The sequence below is a fragment of the Rhagoletis pomonella genome, unplaced genomic scaffold, assembly GCF_013731165.1.
Source record: "Rhagoletis pomonella isolate Grant_MI unplaced genomic scaffold, Rhpom_1.0 Rhpom_scaffold_00001, whole genome shotgun sequence".
NCBI lineage: Eukaryota > Metazoa > Arthropoda > Insecta > Diptera > Tephritidae > Rhagoletis > Rhagoletis pomonella.
The window spans coordinates 32,626,969-32,652,363 of NW_023458555.1; the positions used below are offsets into that span (position 1 = coordinate 32,626,969).

Sequence of the window (25,395 nt, forward strand, 5' to 3'; positions counted from 1 at the left end):
TATTCGAAGACGCTGAACATTATTATTATTTTTTATTTGCCCGTAGTTTGCAGCCCAAATGGGGGACTTGACCATAAAGGTGGGGAAGGCAGCTTTAAACTTGTAGATCTTGAGTCAATTGAAAATCGATCCATAGAGGATTGAAAGCAGAAGTACACGTGAGTGTTCTTAGCGGCCGCATAGCCGACGAGCTTGCAAGGAAACTCAAGAAAATATCCGAGATCAATTGTGCTCAAAACGCGGGCATACCTCGCACCTCCTACAAATAAAAATTAAAGGCTGTACTCATCGAGGAGGTAAATACCAAGTGGGAAAGTACCTCACACACAGCTCTCACTCTGCTTGACCGCTCATCTTTCAGATTAGTAGTCGGAATAATCACTAGACACGGTCTTATACGCATGCATGGAAAGAGGTTGGGATAGCCAATCAATGACCTCGATCAAACCCGGTTCAATTATGGAAAACCCAATGGTTTAAAGCACGCTGGAATATTGTGATACACTTTGAACATAATGTCCTTAACACAGATACATACATACCCCACTTTAAATTACCTGAAGCTTTGGAAGAGTGTGGCAAAACTATTAACAGCATATCCACGTGTCTGTGTATACATATGTTACGTATTCAAAAAATATAGTCCCTTATGAATCAATTTGCAGTGGCATAAAGCCAGTAATGACGGCGGAGCGGCATTGCTGAAGCCACTAAATTGCAATAAAAGCGCAAGTCCAGCCCCAGCTGCTGACATTTTCCTGCAATTCGGCGAGAATGGAGCGCACTCAACTTCTAGTCGGCAGTCTCGCATTACTCCTAATAACAAGCGCAGTCAGTGGTGCTGCGGCACAAGACGACTTAGCAGACTATACTGTGATGAATTTTCTGCAGGATGTGCAACGCATAGACAACTTTGAGCAGCTGGTTTTCACACGCAATCGCAATGCAACTGGATTGGCGGCATTCGGTGTAGCTGCAAATATTCCGTTGAAAAGTCGCCATAAGGAATTGAGACGCTATCAAAATTTTATGCTGGACTCGACTTTGGATGAGTCACAATTCGTGCGCGACTTGATGGCCGACCTTGGGGTTCCAGTTATACTTATGAACGAGCTGAGCACGGTTTTATTAGAGCAGCATTTCAGCGCCGCCTTGATGGTGGTTGTATACATGGAAGAACCGCTTGCAGCACAGACAACGTTACTCAAAGCGCTGGTGGCTAGTTTGATGCATCGAACACAATCCAAAATATTATTTTTAATAAACACTGAGACCGCGAAGGCAACTTGTGATGACGCGTTACTGCAGCAGCTCTTTCAATTTTGTTGGCGGAGTAAAATGACTAATGTGGTGGCGCTATGCAGTGACTACAAAGTAGGGCTCTTTGTGGCTGATAGGCCTATTTTGATGTTGCTCTCATTATGGTGTCTATTAATTTTCCTACCTTTCACTTTTTTTTCAAAAATTCTTTCAGGTAACCGCCCGCTTCTACAGCTACAACCACTTTCCCGACTTTACGCTGGAGCGCAAGTCGTTAAGCTTGGATCTTTTCCACCATGGTCCCATCTATCCACAACGTCTCGGCAATTTACAGGGCTATAAATTGTCCTTTATAATGAGTGGCACTGATCCACGCCTCGTTGTGTACGATTACAAGGGTGAAAGGATAATGGGCGGCTATGCTGGCCACTTCCTCACTAGCTTTGCAAGCAAGCACAATTGCACGCTCTACGAACCGCTGCCTGCTCCCTCGATCACACGATTTGCGCCAGCTCAGGAATGTGTTGCCGCTGTGCGTAATGGCACTGTCGATATCTCGATTGGTCTTACTTTTCCTCGCATGACTTCTGATAAAAAATTCACCTTTGATGGCCTCACTTATCCTTACGAGCATGCGAATTGGTGCGCTTGGTCGCCACTAGAACCAGATGTACCGCACTATGAATTCTTTTGGATTGTTTTCGAGGGTTTAGCATTCGCCTTGACGTTGCTTACAATCTTTGTTATTTCGATTGTGTTAAGTTTTGCACTCTGGCAGTACGACCACAAACCGGACGTGACTCGTTTTTTCTTGCATGACGCATGTCTACGCGGTGTATTGGCTCAGTCCTTTCGGGAGCTAGCATACGCTCCTTTCGTCATACGCTTCATCTATTTGCAAATCTGTATACTTGGTATTCTGCTAACCACCTCGTACAATGCATACTTTGCCGCTTACTGGACAAGTGCCCCGAAAGAGCCACCCTTTCGCTCCTTCAATGATATTCTCCACTCGAACATGAAGGTTTACATGTTTGCTCCAGAGTACAATGAGTTGTTCGCTCGTGCCGAGGATTTGCGAAAATATACGCCAATGTTTCAGATTGAGGGGGATTATCAAAGATTTCTACGCACTCGTGATGCATTCAATACGAAATATATCTACATGATAGCATTGAGCAAGTGGAAAATCTTTAGAGAGCAACAAAAGGTTTTCACCACTCCGCTTTTCCGTATGCGCCACGATTTGTGTCTCTATCACAATATTCCACTTAGCTTTCCCATACACAGCAATTCTATATTCGCGGAAAAATTAAATGAAATGATTTTGGAGACAATGGAGTCAGGTCTAATCGAACACTGGTCGCAGACATCGTTTTTGGAGTTAATCAGAGCAGGTCGTTTGAAGTTTGTCGACTTGAGCCGCAAGAATGAATTCAGACCAATGAAAGTGGAGGACTTAAAATACGTTTGGATCGGATATGGCGTCATGTGCTTGGTAATGGTTTTGGTTTTCGTTGCAGAGCAATGCTGCTACGGATGTAAGCGTAAAACTAATCCTCCGGCCATAATGTGGTTGGAAGAAAATTTTTGAATTTTCCAAGATTAAATTTTGTATTAATAATATGCACCGCTGCACCCCTTTACGTACAGACGCTAACCAGGTGTGTTTGTCGGAAGTCTATTTGATAAGAAAAAGATAATAGAATTGATTGAGTACCTAGCCTGAATGAAATTACACAAAAAACTATTATAACTATTTAAATACATATATTATTGTGAAAAATAAACGCTTTATTGCACAAACTTACAAGCTAATTGTCATGGGTTTTCTTCACACTGAAATTGACAGCATTTAATACGGAAATTTCGGGCGTTGATGGCTAGTCAAATAAGCCAATTCAATTTGGATTCGATAAGAAATTTAAGTCTGACTTCGCACTAATAGTATATGCGTTATAATCACCCCCACCGTTACCATTATCCTTACCGTAACCAATACCACTACCATTATCATTACCGTTACTTCCAATTACTACCACTAGCATTACCATTACTATTACCATTTCCTCCAATTAACCTTACCATTACCAACACTTACCCTTACCATTACCCTTTACCATTACCATTACACCTTTCCATTACCATTACCCTTTACCATTAACATTACCCTTTGCCACTTCATTACTTTTGTCATTACCTTTACGATTTCTATTGCCTCCCATTGCCCATACCCATTATCATTACTATTCACATTGCGATTTTCGTTGTCATTGCCATCACCTTTACCAATACCATTACTGTTTACCTTTACCATTACCCTTTGCCACTTCCATTGCCCTTTGCCCTTAATTACCTCTACCAATACTATTTCCTCCCATTTCCCTTACCCATTACCATTATCATTACCATTACCAATACCGTTACCATGACCATTACACTACCATTAATATTACATTACCGCTATCATTACCATCCACCATACATCTATCCGATATCCCTTGCTTAATTCGCCATGATAACTTGCATCCTTTTTTATTTGATTATCCGGGGAAACCACTTAACCGGGATTCTTTCAATCGAAAAGTTCAGTGGGGTACAACTAATATTCGGGGGATGCTATTTGTGTTTGAGTATATCGTAGTAAGAGAGTAGGTTGCATGCTTACACGGTGGCCATATGAAATCTAAAGCGGGCTATCTAAAGAGTGCGGGCGATCTCATTTCTCGAAATTTTTGTGACAATATTTAGGAAAACCACTGGAAGCCAACTGGTTATGGAAGCCTATCACGGGTTGCATTCTTTCCCAGTTACACCGTGAATCCTAATAGCGAGTTGGTATCACCTCAGGACGAAAATCTAGGGATTCTCCTAGGTACACTCTTCCTCGGTTTAGATTAGAGGCCTGCCCAAATGATATTACTTTTACTGTACTCTATTGCACACTTCATGCACATCAATGCAGTAATGAAGCAAATGCAGTAATGAAGCAAATGCTCAACACTATAAATGAAGTGAAGCTTTCGGCTTGCTCGCAATCAAAACAAATATTGTAGTGCCCCTGCTGGCTATCGTTACTGCAATGACAGTATTTTTTTGCCTACTTAAAGGACCACTAAATACATCAAAATAACGGGACATTACAGCAGCTTCAATAAAACAATTGGGTGTGTAGTAAACTGTAGCAACTTTTATGTTCAATGTTAGTCATTTTTTGTTAGTACACCGCGACTCTGCATACATGGAATTTTATTGCTGTACAGTAGTTACACTCGACAGTAAATGCAGTAGTGCTTGATTTTTGATTACAGCAATGTTTTGTTGCAGTAAAGTTTTGATTCGCTATTTGCAGTAGTACCGGCTTGACAGTAGTTGAAAGCTCTGAGGAAATGAAGTATAGTATACCAAAATTGGCAAATGTTTTGATTGCCCTTCCTAAACAATTTATGCAGCCCTCTACTTCAGGTCGTTTTTATGAGAAGCTTTTCAGAATGGCAGAAATATACTCGCAGGTCCTACGGAGTAGGTGTACACAACTCTAACCACTCAGCTACAGCAGCCCTTAGTACTTGGTATTTAGTAAATACAAATTTTCCCATCACTGGTTAAAACATGCGCTACTTTGGAAAGCGACGAAAATATAACCACACCCACTGATTTATCAACCTGCCTGCCAATCACTTCTGTCGCAGCTGCCTCGGTGCAAAAAGAAATTGAAAGCATAAAGCACTTTTCTGTCTCTGTGCTGACCTGGAGGGGACATTATTTCTGTAACTGTCTTTCTGATCTAAGCGCTGAAGGCACCCATGACTTTTAGCGGTTCACATAGATTGAGTGAGTCTCTCTGCCTTAATGTATGAGTCGTTTATATTGAAAGTGGCATAAGTCACATCACATCCTTTGTGCTTAAATTACCGGTTACTTGTGTCTGGACGCATCGGTTATTATTTCAACTTCATCAACCACAAGTAGAAAGTTTTATCTTTAATTTATGACGATAGAGTAATTTACAGATGCATTTGGTTAGAAGTAGCCGATCATTTGAAAGTTTCGTTTTTGGTCACAAAAAAAATAGTTATCGCAAATTTTCATTCCCCTATCTTCATTTTTCAGTTAGCGCTCGCAAAAATATGTATTTTTAATGAAAACAATTGAAAAGGGTTGCCACCTGTTAAAAAATTTAATTCTAATTATATAGTAAGTTAAATGAATTAAATATTACAATACGAGTATCAAACGAAATTGTTTTGAAAATACTTTACTTCTAAACTACACACATATAAGGGTCGCCGCCTCTTTTAACAATTAAATTCAGTTTAATTTGGGTAAACTAAAAAATGTATGTATAATAACATGGGTGTCAGACCAAAGAACAAATATTGTTTGATATTTGATATAAATATTTTAATACTTCATATATAAAATTTTTTTATAATTTAATTAAATTCGGTTTGCAAACAGGTGACGACCCGCTTCAAAATATTTGCCAGCTATGACCTTAAACCTCTTTCGTCTGGCTCCCATATATATTGTGATGCATATTTCAGTCACCTAGTTCCCTAAACTTAAATGGAATTTAATTTTTTAAAGAGGTGGCAACCCTCCTACAGGAAGTTAAGAAATCAAGCCTTTCAAAACCTATTTCGATTGATTCGCATCTTTTAATAATTCATTTATTTTATTAAATAATTTCAATTAAATTTTTTAACAGGTGGCAACTCTTTTAAAAAAATTAGGCCTTTATTACACATTCAAAGGACAAGGCATTTAATGTGATTTCTTTTTTTTTTGAAAATCGAACGAATGGTACTTTAGCAAAAAATTATGAAATTATTTTATGAAAGTTCAAGAAAGTGGCAGTTTTTCATTTTATTTTTCAACAGATAAAAGACCATACTTTTGATTTATGGAATAAAATGAAAACATGACTAGACATGATTTTTAGATTTAGTCCTTTAAATTTAGTTAAATTTTTATTTTCTACAAAATATATTTGCACTTAATATGTAGCGAGTCTAAACTACAGAATTTAATTTTTTTTTAAATAACTTAAAGCAATTTTAAACGAAAAAATTAAAAATTTAACTTAATATCTCATAAGTTATATTTTTGACACTTTTTTTTCGTGAAATACCCAAAACTGATGTGGCTCTGACTAAAATATTTGGTTTAAAATGCGTCAACTTCATTTTTTCATTTAGTTATTCATTTTATACAAAATTTGGGACCGGCGCATTTCCAATAATATACATATATATATATACAAAATTTTTGATTTTTACCCCGCTCGCACAGCACCGAAAGAAACAAAACATTCGTTTTATTTGACACAGTCTAGTGCATGTACATATATAACAACAAAAATAACTTAACGCTTATGCAAAATTTCGTGCTTTTGAAAATTTGTTCAACACTAATGCACTTTTCGTTTCACCATATCAGCGTTGGTTTTTTTTTTTTTGTGTTTTTTTTCACAAATTTCTTAATAACATCTCTCTTGGTCAGTTCACCATTTTAGCTATGGGGAACACATTGGCGGGCAATACGAATTGAACGATTTTTGTTTCTCGAAAGATAAACAGCGCAAGAGCTTTGCGGCGGAAAGCAACGGACCACCTTAAGAGTTTCCGTAACAAATAAAGGTCGTAAAAGACTCTTTGTGTTGTGAATCATTACAAACAAGACCGACATTTCTTTGGCTAATTTTTATTACAGAAAACCTCTTTTGTTCTTTGTTTTTATCACCTCACATACCAATTTTAAAACAACATTGTAACGGCACTGCAAAAGGTCGAACATTGGCATATCGAAGGTCACGGCAAGATGGTATCTGCATGACTCTGTTGTAGTTGAGGGTGAGAGTGGGGAAACACGGTTGAAACTAAGTTCCATTGTATTTTGGAGTTTTAGTAGAAATTCGTGTTGGCGAAACAAGTTTCCAACATTCCGACCACAGAATTTCAAGTTTGTTGAAAAAATATGAGCTTCTTAGCTTAGCTGGTGCAGTTCTTTTCCCTTATAAAATATATTTTAATTTCTTCACTATCATTTATTTGCATTATACGTACTTTACTTCTATATCTTGTATATAATTTAATATTTGCCTTTCTTTTTAATTGGCAATTAATCAACTATCCCACGGATAGTAACAATTTCTCAGCAGCTGCACTCAAACGCATAACATTTGAATTTTATGCGGCAAATTATTAACTATGAATTGCAATTGCTATTTAACTGATAATAAAAATTAGCTGTTATACATCCTTGCAGGAAAAAATCAGTAAAAATATATGCAGTAACTTATCATAAAACGCGTTTAAAGGAAAAGACCACACCTGCTGGTAGATAAATCTGTACAAGTCTAATTTTAAAAATGGCTTTCATTTATACTTGGAACACAGACCTTCCTCAGCTCTTAGCCACATTGAAAAACTACTTGTATCAATGCCTTCATAATCGCCATATTTCGAGCAAAAAAGTTTCAGGAAAGCAGCTATTTTTGTAGCGTAAAATATATTTTGTTCTTGCTGTCAATATCTTTCCGCACTCCTTAAAAATATTGTTAAGATCGACGAGTGACCACTTTTCAAAGAAATAATTTTTGCCTTGTTCACGAGGCGTTCTGGGAAACAATTTTTGAGTATCAAGATGGAGGATATTGGCATTTGAGGGAATCTTTAACATGAACACCAAATCTGACTTTTATTTAAATTCTCTGTTTTTCTTTCTATTTTTCTCTCTCTCTCTCTCCCTATATCTATCTTTCTCTACTAATCTCCCCTTCCCTCTCACTATTTTCTTTTCTCACTCTCTTCCTTTCTCTATCTTTCTATCTAAATACGTTTGAGTGTAACTGCCTTTTACTTTCGCATTAACCAGCTGCATATAATCGGCATAATTCGCTTTAAACCTTACTTCCATTGCTTCTGTTATCATAGGTTTAATTAGATGATATGCGCAACTCTATTTAAAGAGCTCACCTAGAGGCGTTTTGTGATGCCCACGAGAGGATTTCCTGAGATCTATCCTAAACCTGTGCTCTTTTTCTAGCGAATATCGGTAAACCTTCTCGAAGAAGTGGTAGCCCCGAATATTTGAGTACGGGCACTCGCACAGATCACTGCTGGATATATTCTATCTCTTCCTACTCTACTCTAATTTTCTTGTGAGAAGTCGAACGCTCGGTTCCCATTTTCAAATCACATTTGTAAATTTTTTTAAGTGCAGTTTGCTTTTCCTACACGGCCAGTTGCTACCTTTGCGTATATATAGCAATAAAAAACGCACTTGCAACAAATGTGCGTGCGAAATATTACCACCTGTCAACATTATACGTTATACACCATCGACTTTTTTCTTCACTCCGTTAATTGTTTTTCTCTTGCAGCATAACTAATACACAACTCATCGTTAAATACGTGAAATGTTGCTGCCACGCATCTTCCACTTTGCAACTCACTCAACAATTGCAACAACAATTGTTGCATGTAAACACCTCTTGAAAGTGCCACTAAAGTATATTTACATTTTGTGCTTAAATACTTGCGGTGTTGCCGTTCGATTGCAACAAAACACACATGCATACCAGAGAACAGCTTTGAGTATGATCGAGCCTTTTTGATCACACTCACTAAAAATCAAGCACAAGCGAACGCCACACTCGGCTACTATGTGTTCGATCGAGATGCATACCCGACAGCTGCTTTGGTTACGAACGAGTCTGTTCGATCACCCTCGCTATAAATTGAGCACAAGCGAACACCACACTCGGCCACCCGCAGCTAACCCGAAAATTTGTGTAACAATGAAACGGACACCCGAACATTGCGATAAAATGCAGGACAACAAAGAAATTTACGCTGAAGGTAACTGGCGCCAATATGTTCCCACCAGCGTTGCCATTTTAGCCGTTTTCCGGCTAGATTTAGCCGGTTTTGATAGCAACTAGCCGGAGAAAATTCGATCTAGCCGGCAGCCGATTTGTTAGCCGGTTTGTAAAAAAAAGTTAGCCATTTTTAGCCGATTTTACTATTTGCCTAATTTTCAAGTGCAAAAAGTAAACAAGTTGTTCGAAAGCAATAATGCAGACCCAATGAAGATTTTTAATGAACTCAATGTTTTACTTTCGCATCTATGCTCCCTAGTGGTTATTAGCGCGGACACATTTGATCCTATATGCTCCCCGTTGGAACCATACCTTGCTCCATTTCCTCAGTTTTATCACAGTTTTGAAGAGTATTTAAAAACAAAAGTAAGCACAAACGCTTTTGACCACGAAGCCGAGAAAATAATTCGAGAAAATGGTCGCTATTTTATTATCACTTTAATAAAGGAATTACGCCAACGCCTCCCTACAAATATTGCCACACTAAAAAAATTGACTTTTTTCGGTTGGAAATGTATTAAGAGTAATTAAACCAAAAGTATTTGTTCAACTACAGCAACAAAAACACAAATATAATGCCGATGAAATAACATCCATAGAGATGGAATGGCAACGGTTAACGTTACATACCTGGAGTAATTTAGACTCAACTGTAAAATTTTGGGCCGAAGTTTATCAATTTCGAAATGCCCTAGGAGAAAACCCTTTTGCTAACCTTTCCAACCTAGTTTTTAGTTTTCTTGTTTTGCCTGAAAGTAATGCAGAATTAGAGCGAATATTTAGTTCAATGAATATAATAAAAACTAAGCAAAGAAATCCAATGTGCGTAAAAACGTTAAACGCTATTTTATATATAAGATACGCTTTAAAACGTGAAGAAAAATGCTGTCATAATTTTACTGTAGATGACGATCTCTTAAAATTAATGAATTCAGGTGATATATACAATAGTGATTCATTTGATGATGAGGAATATACACTCGATATAAATTAATGGTGTTAACTAGTCTTTCGTTTCTTGCGATTTATTTAAATAAAGCATGTGAATTTTCACTAAAACATTTTAGCCGTTTTTTGCCAGAGTCTATGTGAAATTTCACTAAAACATTTTAGCCGTTTTTAGCCGCTTTTTTTTGCCAATCTAGCCGGTCGGCCCAAAAAGTTCTGGCAACACTGGTTCCCACAAAGCATACGAAAATGTTGTTGCTTTGTGCTTGTGCATACGCAATGAAAAAATTAGAAGCGAAGTAGACAAAAATGTTTTTGCATCTATTTCGTATAGTTTCGCGTGGAAAGCTGTGTGTGTATATATTAGAACACAGCCTAAAACTATGTATGTAGGTACATAAGTACTTTTACAAAAAATAAATGTGCACCGAGTGTATAGGGCTTGGGCATTGCCGAGCTACACACATTTATACCTAAATGGATGTAGGCGTCGTGATGCCGCATTTTGTATGAGCAAAAATATAAGAAATGGTTAAATGTACACTTAAACAAACTACCGAAAAATTCAACCTTCTCTTTACCCTCTACGCACAAAAACTAAGAACACCGCGATGAGAAGGCAACATTTTTTGTAGAAACAAAAACGTCATAAGCCTATCAAGAAAATTTTGTGCACACTCGGGTTGAAACTCGAACACCCGGGTATATTGAGCTGCAAAGCACCCGAACCCAATCAAGTATGTATGAAAAGCAATCGGGTGTTGTGGCCAACATGTTCGTCTTGAGCTTAGTCGATAACGAACAATACTTCTGCTCATATACAGAGAACGATGCAAAACGGGTTTTGTTAGATGATCGAGTATACACGAAAATCATGCACCCGCTGCAGATGTCTGATGCATACATACATATGTACATGCACATTCATGTAACCGCATAAAAGTACTTACTCAAAATGCATGTGGTGATATTTGATGGTGGCAACGTTTGTTAGTTTTTCACTGTGATAATCATAATTTTTACGATTTTCCTGGCTCATTTTTCATTGACCAACTTAAATGCTTGCTGTTGTCTATTTCATTTTTTTTTTTGTAATTTTTCTTGCCCGCCGGCTGGCGCTTTGCAGACGAAGGACTTAACTTCGCAGCAAACTGCCTGGTGATTTTTGTGCTGTGAAAAATGGCTTGTTTGCTCACACGCTGGGCTGCTAACAAACAAATGTGAATCGAAATGAGATATGTAATGAGTTTTTAGAGAAATATAAATTTATTTGTACATTTCAATTTAGTAATCCAGCACTTAACAGGTGCCCGTCGATGGATGTGTCCGAGTGTAAACAGCTGCAATATGCTCTTGAAATAAGTGGCGATTTAAAATATGTAGTGACTGGTGGTAAGAAAAGCTTAGAGTAACTAGAAAGCAAACTTTCAATAGAGAAAGATTTTGCTTTAATGGGAGGATTTTTTTCTTTATCGGCATTATCATCATTCCACAAGTTTGTTCTGTACTGGTCACCGAAAGAATCCTCAAAATGAAGTCGTAAATTTGTTGGCTATTTTTTACAATATTTTGTTGTTGTTGTCGGATGCAGCGAAAGGAACAGCAGAAGCGTCCAAACTCTTTAAGTAAATATCAACATAACATCTGCATTTCATCTGCAAGCCTAAAGAAAATCTATGGGATCTTCACTGTGACTTAGGAAGAAAAGATTAAACTTCTTTTAGAAGCGCACTTCCCAGCATCAATGGTATATTTCAGCAGTTATTCAAGTGGCTCAAGAAGTATATTAAAATCCTCGACTGAGGTGGGCGAGGATACATAGTACAAGATAGATAGTACAAACCCTATGTACGAGGGTAAATTACTTCTTTCAAGGACAAATTTGGAGCTGAGATGAATCTATGCGACGATAGTATACTTCATGATAGCCTATGGCGCAATATTTTGGGTCAAAAAAACTACACAGCTTTGGTCCATCAAGGCATATAAACAGACTCTGGCTGATCCAACAACCTCCTTTCAAGTTCTTTTAGATCTCATTCCCTGCGTGTTCATATTCCGAATCAGGCGAAGAGAGCTTTTCTAAGTTTTACTGGCATCAACACAGGGGTATAAGGGCTACTAAGTCGTAGGAAGATCGATATTGTAACAAAGTCTAACCTTGAAATTCCAATGCCGAAGGGAACCATGCATCTAAAGCGCAGTTTTACAACTTAACGTAATAATAAAAGTATAGGTGTATGCGAAATATATAGAATGAACCACCAAGGAACAGGTTTTGCTATCGATATTTGTATCGTCATTGTTATCGATATTCATCTCGCTTTTTTATCGAAAATTTTCTCGATATTATTATCGATATTTTTGTCAATTCGCTTATCGATATTACAACGAAAACGGTCGAGGTAGGGATTAATATAAAAAACACAACCTTAAGCTTATAAGATTAACCAGCCTGTCGTTTTCTTCGCAATTTTGAACCAGTGAAACGCATATGTACATGCTAGGTATGTTAATCTGTTCTTATGCATAATTTAAAGAGTCTTTTCGATCAAAAAATTTAAATATATTTTTCTTTAACACCTCTGAAAGAAAATATTTCGCTTTCTGGTGAGCCACCTTAACTTCCCAATGCTTCATTTTTGCACAGCGGAAAGTAAAAAAAGAAAAACACTTAAACATGCCGCCCTTTTGCTAACGAGGCAACGAACTTTGTATTGCATTTTTTTTTTTTATTTTGGGAAAACACAAATTACTAACCTTTTTAAATAGAGGAGGAAATCAGTGAAAAACCTACAACTCAAAGTAATAAAATGAGCAATAAACTTAAAGAAAACAAGCAACGAATTTACTAACTAAAGCGGTCATAAAATGTCTAACTAAACTCTAAAAGCGACAATAATAGCAAGTCAAAACAACAACAACAACAAAACAGCAACGAAATATACAACCAATGCGCAAAACCTAAAACACAAATTAAGAAGAAGAAGAAGAAGAACAGAAAAAAAAACAGAAGACAAAGCAGCATTAACAAGCAATAGAGGTGCATTTAAGTTAAGTACCTGAGCGCGCTCGTCACGCTTGTGACAGGTGATCAGACGATCGCATTGTGAACGAGGTTCGTTGCTTAAGTCTTTTGTTTTACACAAATTTTTCGCTGTTTTGGTATATTTTTTTTTTTGCTTTTTTTTATTTGCTGCGATCTACTATTTTGCCAAATGGCGTTGAAGTATTCGATTTAGTTTTTGCCGCCATCAATGCTACATCTTCTTTCAAATAGCTCGTCGCTCGCACGCTGGGGACAATGCGACAACAGCAGCAGCAGCAGCAGCAGCAGCAAATTCACTCAGTCACAATCGGAACGAATATGTGTACCAGTTTACATACAAACAACGGATGTACTTGTGCATGCATTTCGTGCATTTTTGGCTGCTCGACTTTGATTTTGCAAGGCATCATCATCAGCTACCAGCCACCAACAGCCACCAGCCACTAGCATTGCAACAGATGCGTGCAACAAAGAAACGAGAATGCAACCATTGCTGATTGCGGTCTAAGCCCAAAAATGAATAAAATCACTTAGCTTGGCGGCTTGTTAAACAACACCACTGCGGCTGCTTGCTATGCCGAGAGTGCTCTTCAAAAAATCTTCAACGTTTTGAGGTGCGTGTATTGCACGCTTGGTAGCCAATTAAATGAAATGTTTTGAAAATCACAATGCCGAAATTGCCAAAACAAAAAATCAAAAAAAAAAACCAAAAAAAGATGCTGCCTCTATAAAATCGTTCACATTGACCTCTTGCCAAGAAGGCACAAAAATAAATAGAAAACTCAGCGAAACATCAACGCTGCGAACCATTGCAATCAAATTGGCTTGGCTGTTTAACAAATTAAAATTCTTATGACACCACAAACACGGCTGCGACACGTCGCAAGTGTCAATTATTTATTTATATTTCTAGTTATGTAGCGCATCTACTTTTTCACAGATTTTTCTACGCACATAAGCGAGTTACTCGTATTTACATTTTGTGTGTGTGCATTAAATGCCCCTTTGATGGTGGCTTGTTTGTTCCAAATTCGTTTCTCGTTATAATGACTTCGATAATATATCACCCGAGCACCCGCAAATATGGCAGCTTGAAATTGTCCAGCTATTTTTGCGGTATTCAAGTAAGTATGCCTGACATATTAGCCAACAAGCGCAACAGCAGCTGATGCTTGTGCTGATGATGGTTACTCGAAAATCTCACTAATGAAGCTGATGACGATAACCGCGATGGCGACAAAAATGACAAAGATGACAGCATTGACCACAAAAGTGCTTATGTTGCAACAAGCATTGCTTGGTGATGCCAAGTGCATAATTTTGGTAGTAGCTGTGCAGATGAGGGAGCAATTAAAAATGCCTATTATACTATGAAATTGCGTAGGACTTTGAACTTATTTTTTTTTTTTTAATAGGACTTCGAAGTTTTTATTCAAACGCAAGGCTAGTGTGGATTTGAATGGCCTTTCAAATAGTTTGCCCAAATGAAACACAGCTTAGCTTTTGAAAAGTTGCAAGCGCTCGGTTTCCGCTTAACAGTGTCTATCAAATGGGAAAAGGAAATACGCTGGAAGAGCTAAAATAAGGTCTTGAGCTCATGCGAGTACCAGAACACTGTGTCTTCAAAGCAACATAATGGGTGATAAGTTAGTGTACTTTGTTTCTTTGCAGCGTCCAATTGGACCGCCAAATATGGAACCAAGCAAAGCGGGAGCTGTGTAGTGCATCAGAGATCTCACGAATAAGGCCACTGAGAACCGTTGGTGTAATATTAGCACCTGCAAAATAACGCAGTGTTTCTTGAAAAGTCCCGCACGCTGATGGTTAAACTCCTCCTTAAACAGTAAGGAATTGAACCTAGAGGCCGGATGGAACTAATTATAGACACCATAGATGTCGAAGATATGTGGTTACCATGCGTGATAACAAACTACTTTGTACATCTTGCTTGAGGTGTTAGGTTAGTACAAAGAATTTCTTCGACAGCTGCTTAGCCATCGCCAGTTTTGGGCAATGAATTTTTGAGTAAAAATGTGTTGAGAAAGAGCCGACTACATCCACTTTTCCTTGTCAAGCTACTAAGAGTCTTAAAATATAGTGGTAAGTTTTCAGGGGGTTAGTGATTTCCCACACCCACCTATTTTCCCCCTAATCTCTTAATCCTTTAGAATGCAATCCAATATGGGCAGCTATACTGAGCGGCTCAAAAATTTATATGGCTTTTCCGGCCTACCACAATTCTTTTCCACTCCAAGGTACGAGTACCACCGCTGTAAAATAGGACTCCTTAAGGATATGGAAAGCATTGTTGAAATTATTTTTCTTGAGACAGGACTGATCATTTAATTTATTATGGCAGAAACGGACAAACATTTCATTTTTTGGAATGGAAATAAGAGTATTCTGAATAAGGGGCTTTGTATAGAGCATTTTCAGTCGGTCTCTATTACTTTTCAACTCCCAATCCTTCACCTAAGATAATATGTTTTTTACTTGTGCATTGTGTGTAGGATCTGGAAAAAAAGTATTACCCCATCCAACGTAGGATACATTTTCAAAAGATAACAGTCTACAGATACCAAACTCAAATTTTCATTCGAGCTCAGAAATTTCAATAAGGGTAGGTAGATTTAGAAATGGAGTGGAATAAAATAAACTTTGTTTGAGGTATCAACGAACATCTTTTTTTGAAGGCATGAAATGCTGTTATGTATATAATACGATATGGTTTATAAGTTCGCCACTGATGCGAGTGGTCTAATTCTCAGTCAGTTTGCCGCATAGATCTGGCTCAATTTGAGCGATAGCCTAGGTTATGTGTACTAAGTGGCATAGGACTGCGACTTTCGGAAACCCAACAAAAAAGTCTAGCGGCAACGGAGACTGAATAATAAGCTGACGCGCTCCAGTAACACAATATGTACTTCGGCTTGGCACCCATTGTTGAACAGCAAAAGTAAGCGCGCCAAATATAAAGAAAACCCAGGTGCTGATGGAACTGTTTAGACTAGCATAAATAATTGCGGAAGATCACAAAGGTTGGAGTTATTGGGTGACAGGGTTTGGTATCAGCCCACAGCAACAGCTGATTGAAGAACTAAATATAGTAAGTATTTATCCTGCGAGTAATAACTACGCCATGAGAAGATCTAATATTTCTAATACCCTGACGCGATCCCCTTTTTGTTAAATGGTCATCGGCTTACACATCCGTCCATCTTTAGTTTTTATTTACAAAAAATTTGTTTGGCCGTAAAGAAGTAATTTGCACTGGCGCGACTCCTAGCCGATTTCAATAACAAAAGTGGAGCTTTAACAGCAAAATCATTTTTTTTTTTACCGAAGGGGCACTATTACAACTAACAGAATTGAATGCTAAATGGGCTTTTTAAGAATTATATGAATATGTAGTATATGCAGTTGCCAAAGCAGCAAACTGAAGTGTACCGCAAACAAAACGCCAAAAGGTAACCGATGAACAGCTCTTCTTAACTGAGAGCTAAGTGAATAAATGAGTGAGTAATGTGAAAATTTACGACACTCGAAAGCCCAAAGCAGTTCGCGAAAAGCCATTGAAAAAGCGAAAGAAAATCTAAGAAATCATAGCTTTATGTAGAAAAAAGTGCTGGAGAAGAGAGAAATTCTGGAAACACAATTGCTAGCGCCGCCGGCTGAACCAAAGGTGCAAGTCAAGCAGCAGAGGCCGCAGCAGCTATCAAATGGTAGCAACAGTTGCTGCCGCCACTAAATGCGCAAATGGAAAACTCATTTAGATGCAAAATGCATAGGCAAAACAATCGGGGCATGCCGGCAGAGCTTAGTAAATGACACAAAATATGAAACTAAACGAAGAGCAGGAGCCCAGCGGAAGCACCGAACACTTGCCCGACTGGCTGGATGGCTGGCTGGCTGGCTGGCTGGCTGGCTGCTCAGTGAACTGCACTCATTTCACTGCTGCTGCACCGCTGATGATGCCAATGCTGCGGGCGGCATATGCAACAAATGAGTGTTTGAAACAGCCGCAAAACATATATTCCTTGACTTCGTAATCAGCAGAGAGGCTTAGGAAAGCTTAAAGTGAAAATCACCGCAATCGCTGAAAGACATCATCAGCGACGAAACGTCAATGAGTTGGTGACTTCGGTGAGGTGAGACTGGAGTGTAGAGGGTTAAAATAGTTTTACGGACAATTGGTGCAGTGGCAAAACAGACAGGTGGTATGCTTACACCTAGCCACCGCTGCAATGATGTGGTTTTGGTTGAATTTTCAGCTTTTTTGCATTCCTTTGTTAGCTGCTATATCCGCTTTCGGCTACTTAGCTGCACCGCGCACGCGCCTCTGCACCACTGTTCAACACTCAAATGGATGTCACTCCTCGAGCGTTTTTGTGTGGCACAAGCAAATTGATTGCTATAATTTGCAGGTTTTAGTTAAAGAGCGAAGGAAAGCAGCTCAAAATTTCAGTGGAATGCAATGGAACTAAAAACTGAAACTACTTAAATGCTGATACGTTTATTAGACTGGCTATTATATTTTCGGAACGCAGGGTTCTATAGTAGGACATCTACTCGAAACTCGAAACTAAAACGCCTTTAAAGTCAAAGACATTTGTTGATTAAAAAGGCAGTTTACTCGATATTTTTTCAAAAAAAAAAAACAAAAATTACTTTTTGCTTCCATTTCAGGCATTAGTAAAAATAAAAGTTGATAATTCTATGTGCTCCAGACACGAAATTTCCTCAAAAATACCAAAAGCTCCCGAAAAATCCCAAAGGCATTGGGAAAACTCTAGACAAATACGGAATATTTCTGAAAAAATCCCGAAAGCTCCAAAAAAATCATGAAGTACCGCAATAAAGAAAAAACCGAGCACACAAAAAATATATCGAAGAATCAAAGAAAAAATTGAACAAAATCCCTAATTCCCCGAATTATCCCGAAAAATGCCTGATATATCAAAAGAAAAATAAAAAACGGACTAATCTAAAAATCTCGTAAAAACACAAAAAAGGTCTAAACAATCTCGAAAGACCCCAAAAAATGCCGAAGGAAATCAATAAAAAACGGATTACCGAAAAAATCTCAAAAGATGACAAAAAAAAAGTTTTACAAGAATCTCAAAAGTCCTCGGAAAATCCCTATTGACCCCGCAAAAAAAACTGAAACAACACAAAAAACGGTGTACTCTAAAAAATCTCGACATCCAAAAAGAAGGTTCTAAAAATATTTCAAGTGCACTAAAAAAATCAAACAAATCCAGAAATAACAAAAAAAAATAAATTTAAAAAAAGTTACAAAAAATCAAAAACCCAAAATTCTAGAATATCACAGCAAATAAAAAACGGAGTACCCCATAAAGTCTCGCAAAATCCCAAAAGTTTAAGAAAAACCTCAAAAGTCCCCGTACAATCGGGAAAGATCGCGAAAGATTCTGAAATAATACAAACAGTAAATAACGGAGTACCCCGATAAATCAGAAAAAAATTTTAAAAACCCCGAAAAATCCGGGAGGTCTCGAAAAAAATCTGACGCATCAGAAAACCTAAAACATAGAATCGAAATACACCAAAAAAATATCAAAAATCAATAAAAAAATTCCAAAAATCGTCCCTAAAGTTGCGGAAAAATTCCAAAAAGAAAAACTAAAACAACAAATCTAAGTCTCGAAAAAATTAAAAAAAAAAATGCCAAAAAAATACCGAAACTTACCGAAAAAAGCCAAAAAATAAAACACGAGGGCTGCCAAAATATCTCGAAATAATGTATAGAAGGTTCAGTAAAAATACCAAAAAAATCCCGAAAGATCCCGGTTATTTCAACCCTATTTTGAAGAAGTTACGCGTGAGGTTACTTAAAACAGCATTTGGACAAATAGAATGTTCTACAAAAATGTAAGGCATGCAATTTTATTTGGAGTCGTCGAAGACAAAAAAAAACCTTCCAATATAATCTGAGTGCCCAAATTTTGGAGTAGCGTTTTTATTTTTCTCTATATTAAATTTAGAGAGTACTTCTGTATTTTTCATGTTTCTGAAAATGACATTTTTCATGACAGATTTCATGAAATGACATTCAAAACTTTACTTTTAAATATTTTCCACACATTTATTGCTCTCGAAACTACAAATCTTCTCAGTTTGACCTGTTATAATTTAGTTTTTTTTTCATTTTTAAATTTCAAATCTTAATTTTTTTCCACTTACGCTCATTGTTCTACGGCCATTAACTGCTTCCAAAACTTCTATGCAACGAAAAAATTTTCCCACACACAGTCTAGTCGAACCGCTTAGTTAAAACAATCATAAGCAACCACGAAAGCCACCAAAGCGGCAGCAGAGATGATGCCATCGTTGCGTTTAAACTACGCATGCGCGCTCGCATCCACACACACATGCATTGGCAGATATATTTAATCGAGCCACGAATGCGGCGGCGGCATTGTTTTATGTAAGCAAGGCAAACATCGACAAAAAAAACACAGCAGCAACAACAACAAAAATAACAACAATGACAGCAATAGCAATAGCAATTTAACAACACCAGTTCATAATGAACCGTAACGGCAACATTAAATACAACAATAACACAAACAGTGAATACAAATCGAAAATAGTGGAAGCAACACTTTTTTCACACACAATCAACAGCAACAATAACAACAACAACAACAACAACAACAACAACAACAACAACAACAACAACAGCAGGAAAGCACAGCAACAAATCGCAGGCGGCAGCAGCAGCCATAGCAACAACAACAACAACAACAACAGCGGTGGTTTACTACTAAAGAGCAACCAACTCAACTCTCTGTGTCAGGTCAATGGTTTTGCCATTTTATCGCTAAATCATCTGGTAATCATTACTTATAAGTGTTGCAGTGTGGCTGCTGCGCTACAGCAGACGTGTTGCGGTAAATTACCGACAACAAAAAACAATAAACATAACCATGCCAGCAATAGCAACAACAACTGGGTATTTAGATAAAAGTACAAAGGAGCTGAATTATTGGCTTTAAAGTGGCAACACGCAAAAAGAGCATTAGAATTGGTTGTTTGTTAGTGTTGTTGTTAGTTGTTACTGTTATTCTGTATGCACACGCTTTTAGTAAATTTTATAAATTGCTAATTTTTTTTTTTGTTTTTGTTTTTTTCTAACGCTGCTACAGCTGCTTCCACTGCTGCTGCTGTTGATATTGCTGTTGTTGTTGCTGCTGCTCCTTTTTGTTGCTTTTGTTGTCTTTATTGTTATTTTAACGCTTGAATGTTCCTCTTATCAGTTATTAGTGAACGGTGGCATTTTTTCGTCAGCCATTTCTCGCAGCAACATCACATTTCACTAAAACACTAACTTTTTACATTTTTCTTCGTCAACAAGTGAATGCTTTCTGCTTTCTTATTCTGTTGATTGAATGCGTATGCTTTGTAAAATCTTGCTGCCATTAGCTGTTGTTTACAATAAACTGTTCAATATTTTTGGAAATAGTTAATTTCTGTTAGACATCTAAGCTTTCTTGTTTTGTTAGGAAGTCCGGGCATTTTGGGTGAAAAGCAAAAGAGTAGGTCATAGGTGCGCAAAAAAGATAACGCAGTAAATGTGGCATTATTTTTTGATAAATATACTTTAAATAAAATTATAGTTTAAAAAACTAAAACCTCCCTATTATAATTGCCATTCGTACTGTCATCAGGTATGTAACTTGAGAATAGAAATCGCTGCATCTTTTAGGCGCATCAATATTACATAGTTACATCCCGAGTTAATAAAAGGAAGGTAAGAAGGTAATAATAATAAAGAGGAGCGTTCCAAACCCCCCTTTCGAAAACCACGTCTTCTCAATTGAGGCTTTTATGTATTCTATTGAGGTTACTACTAACAAGAAAACTCTACAGGCAACTAATAGCCGCTGCGAGCAACTGTAAGTGGTACTACCGGCTCAGTCCTTTTCAAACATATAATACATAAGTGCCATAAGAATCCTCGAGTATTATAAAACATGAATATGCATGTCTTAAAATTTTCACTTTTAATATTTTAAGCAAGAAAAAACGACATTTTTTATTCTTGGCTTTTTCTAGATTTTTATTGACTGTTGGTGCCGTTTTCGTATTTGTAGTGATCTTTCGTGAATTCTAACCTCTTCTTGGTTGCTATAACATAAAAAGCAGAATTTAACGATTGCACTTTGCTGCCAAAGGCTGATACTGGGCCTCCAACTTCTTTGGATTCGTGTGCGACTTCAAATTTGTCTTCATCTTCACCAACGTAATTCGCGCTTAACTTAGTAGTCTTCGCCTTCGCATTCTCTTTTATCTTGGTCCTTGTCTTCGCATTTCTCTTCCCCTTATTATTCCTTTTCATATTCATCTTTGCCTTAGTATATTCCTTATCATTCCGGTTAGGCTTTATCTCAGTCGGAAGAGACCTGGACATAAGAAGCAGGATTTCTCGTTACCATCTTTCGAGAGCTCAACGCGCTTATTGGAAGGGAAGTTCGGTGCATACCGCACTGCACACATTAGTAAAGTGGATAACCAAAGCCTTCACTCATAAAGGTTATGCTGTAGGGGCCTTCCTCGACATCAAGGGGGCCTGCAACAAACAGTGTTTCCGCGGAGGTACCCAAAGATCTGTTCTCGGGCTTCTGATGTGGAACTCAATGTATGCCTGCTCGGGCAAAAATAATAGGATTCGCAGACGATATCGCTGTAGTAATAGTAGCGAAGCATATACAGAATATTTAGAGGAAAGCCAGCGAAGCTATAAAGAGAGTTAAGGCATGGATTTCATTAAGATATCTATTTAGAACTTGCTGATCACAAAGCAAAGGCAGTATTGATAAGTAGCAGAAACACCGTAGAGACAACAAAAACATAAACAGATGGCAGCGTTGATCCAGATTAACTGCAGATAAACTAGCCATGCGAAGTGTTGTATAAATCCGTCAACGCAAATCTGTTGAAATAATTTTTTTCCGCTAAATTCTCTATTGAGGCCACTGTGTGTCCCCTTGAAATATGCAACAACTTTTTATGTTTCCTTTATTATTTTTTTCATAAATTTAACTATAGCTCTTTACGATGGCGATGGTTTGGAGTTAATGCATCAGTATCGTAATCATCGCTAGCATCAGAATCTGTGTCACACATGATGTCCACTTGTGACTCCACTGCTGGCCCTATGCTCCCTATTCGTCTTCTTTTACTGGAACAACTCAGTTACAAATTCTCAGATAAAATCCATTTGGCACTTTCTGCAAAATAAGCTTTGGCAACGAACTCAGATTAGGTTAGATTCAAGCACTCCATATTTTGACAGCCAATTTATTCTGTCGGAAAATTAAATTTTAGTAGCGGTCAGAATCAACTTCTATCATTTTAAGACTGAAACGCTTACCTCAACCTCAAATTTCTTATTAGGAAGCCAAGCTGAATTCGGATTAACATTTGGCTTTTAGTTATAATAAATAGCCACTTGTTTAAAAGAAAAAAAAAGTATATGTATTCAGCTGTAAATCCAAATGCCATAAAAGCCAATTAACTTCATATTCATAAGCGCTGATTGAAATCCCTTAATTTTCCTCAACCGATAATCAGCTTCATCGAAGCATCGGTGCATACATTTTTTAGCACCGCAGGCACTCCACTGCAGCAACTAACGTCGCACAACAGCAATAATTTAACCGCCAAAACAGACGTATCAATGACAGATTGCCTGACTAACTGCATTTCGATATGACCTAAGGCAAGAATAATAACAACAACAACGATGAAAAACATAAAACATTGCAACTGAGAAGCAGCAGAGGAGCGTCTTAGATCGAGGATTTGTGGTGTGAAAGTGGCAGCCGCAGGTGCATCTGCATGAGGCAGTGCTAGAGACAAGTGCAACAAGAACAAGCACTGCAATAACAACAACAACAAACAAAATTGTAATAAAATCATACGAAATAGAAACGACACGAAATAATGCAAAAAAAAAAATTAACAAAAACTACACAAATCACAACAACACGATCGGTAACAATTTAAGATTACTTCACCAGAAGACAGACGCAAACAACTGGGCGAACGGGAGAATACACCGCCTCCGCCCTCCCGACACCGACACCGTCGTGGCACATCGCTGTGGCACATTTATTTCGATTTGAGGCAGCAGGGCAGCCAGGCAGTTGGTGAACGCTTTTGAGCGCCCTGAGCAAATATTCACACGCTCCCGCACGCCGAAGGTGAATAAAAAAGGTTTGCAACACAAAAACAAAAAAACAACAGAAATCAAATGAAATTGTAGAAATGCACGAAATGCAATGCAATGAACGAATGCCCGAAAAACACCAGCATCGTTTAGCCACAGCGCGCGAGCAAAAGGCGAGCATTTCAGCGATTTCGTTTAGATTGCGGCGCATGCGCGACCACCGCGCTGATAGCAGCAATACGACGTATGTACATACATACAAGTGTACAAGCCAGAATCGCACAGTCGAAATTGTTGGAAAATTTATTAAATGCAAAAAAGAAAATCAGAAAAACTAAACGCAGGCGTATATTTGTGTGTGTGTGTGTGTAAGTATAAATTCGTAAGAACATCGAAATAAATTTTATTTGCTGTGCTGTTTTTCTGTTTTGGTTTTTTGTGTTTTTTTTCGTTTGGTGTGTTGCACTGTTGTTGTGCGCATAAATAAATGCGCAACAACACGTGATTACAGTGTTTTACTCATATTATTCATTGAACTTTGTTGGTTTGCTGTTATTTTTCTTTTCTGTATTTTTTTTTTCTTGTTTTGTTGTCTATTTTGACTGAAAACCGTACAGACTCAAACCACATGCCATCATATCACCAACGCCACCGACATCGCTGCGACACGCCATCACATAAGCCACACGATTATGCCACATGCGGCATGTGGCATGCAACATGCTGCCTAAAATGTTCAGATGTGAGCTTTTAGCGTTTTATTGGACATGTATTCACTTGCTGTACTCAAATGTATATGTTTGTATGTATGTATGTAAAAAATATAGGGTGATTTTTTATATATTTTTCGGACTACATAGGGGCAATTCTGGCAACTTTCTTTAGACTCACCACAGTCTTTTGAAAAACAAAAGTCTTTCCTAAAACAACTATTTTTGCAACTATTTATATTGAAGCTTTTTTCTGTATTTCGAAAGACTTATTAAAAGATTTGCGTTTCTTTGTGCAACTTTTAGCAATAAGTTTTTTAAAAATCATATTGAATTACAAAAAATATATATATCTTCCTTTTTAAAACAATATAAACTAAAAATTAAAGGAAAATTAAGTTAAAAAATGAAAAATTATTGAAATAATCTAAAAATTAAATGAAATTATCAACACAATAAACTCAAAAAATTACAGAAAATTAAATTTATAAAAACATAATTTAAGAAAATTTTTTAAAAAAAGTTTCTAAACATTTAGTTAAATTTAAAGAATACATTTTTTCTTTTGAAAACAATGAATTCTAAAAACTAAATTAAAAAAGAAGAAAAACTAAATAAAACTTTGGAAAATAAAATAAGTTCCTTACACTTAACTGAAAACCGAAAAAAAATTTAATAAAAAATATTTTTTCATAATAATATAATATAACCTAAAAATGTAGAGAAAATTAAAAAAGGTTGAATTAAGCTCCTAAAAATTGAACGAATTCAAAAAAAATATTTTCCTTTTTACAACGATAAAATGTACAAATTTTATGTAAACTAAATTAAAAAAAAAGCAATATAAAAAAATACTAAAATCATGTTTCTATAAATTTAATTTAATTTACAAAGTATTTTTCTTTTCAAAACGATAAAATCTTAAAATTGCATTACAACAGAAGAGAAAATGAACAAAAAATAAGAAAATAAAATAACTCAGTGAAATTAAAAAAAAAAACATTTTTCATTTTAAAATAATATAATCTAAAAACGCAAAAAAAAAATAATATAACAAAAAATTTTACATTAAAGACAGCTTCTTAACCATCTAGACCTCAATGAATTAAAAAGAATATTTTCCTTTTTAAAACAATATAATCTAAGGATTTTAAGAAAATTGAATCAAGAAAAGAAAAACATATACCTGAGAAAAATTTAAAAAAAAATTTCCAAAAATTTAATTTTATTAAAATAACAAAAAATTTTAAATTAAAAACAGCTTCTTAAGCTTATAAAACTAAATTAATTAAAAAGAATATTTTCCTTTTTAAAACAATAAAATCTAAAGATTTTAAGAAAATTAAAT

At 36.8% G+C, this 25,395-nt stretch overlaps 1 protein-coding gene across 1 annotated transcript; it reads left to right on the forward strand.

The window, feature by feature from the left end:
- The first annotated feature begins 774 nt into the window (after nucleotides 1-774).
- Nucleotides 775-22,270, forward strand: LOC118744536. The gene is made up of 3 exons (XM_036477651.1): nucleotides 775-1,122; nucleotides 1,475-2,801; nucleotides 22,215-22,270. Exons 1-3 carry the CDS (start codon nucleotides 775-777, stop codon nucleotides 22,268-22,270), a joined length of 1,731 nt encoding a protein of 576 aa, XP_036333544.1.
- The last annotated feature ends 3,125 nt before the right edge of the window (nucleotides 22,271-25,395 follow it).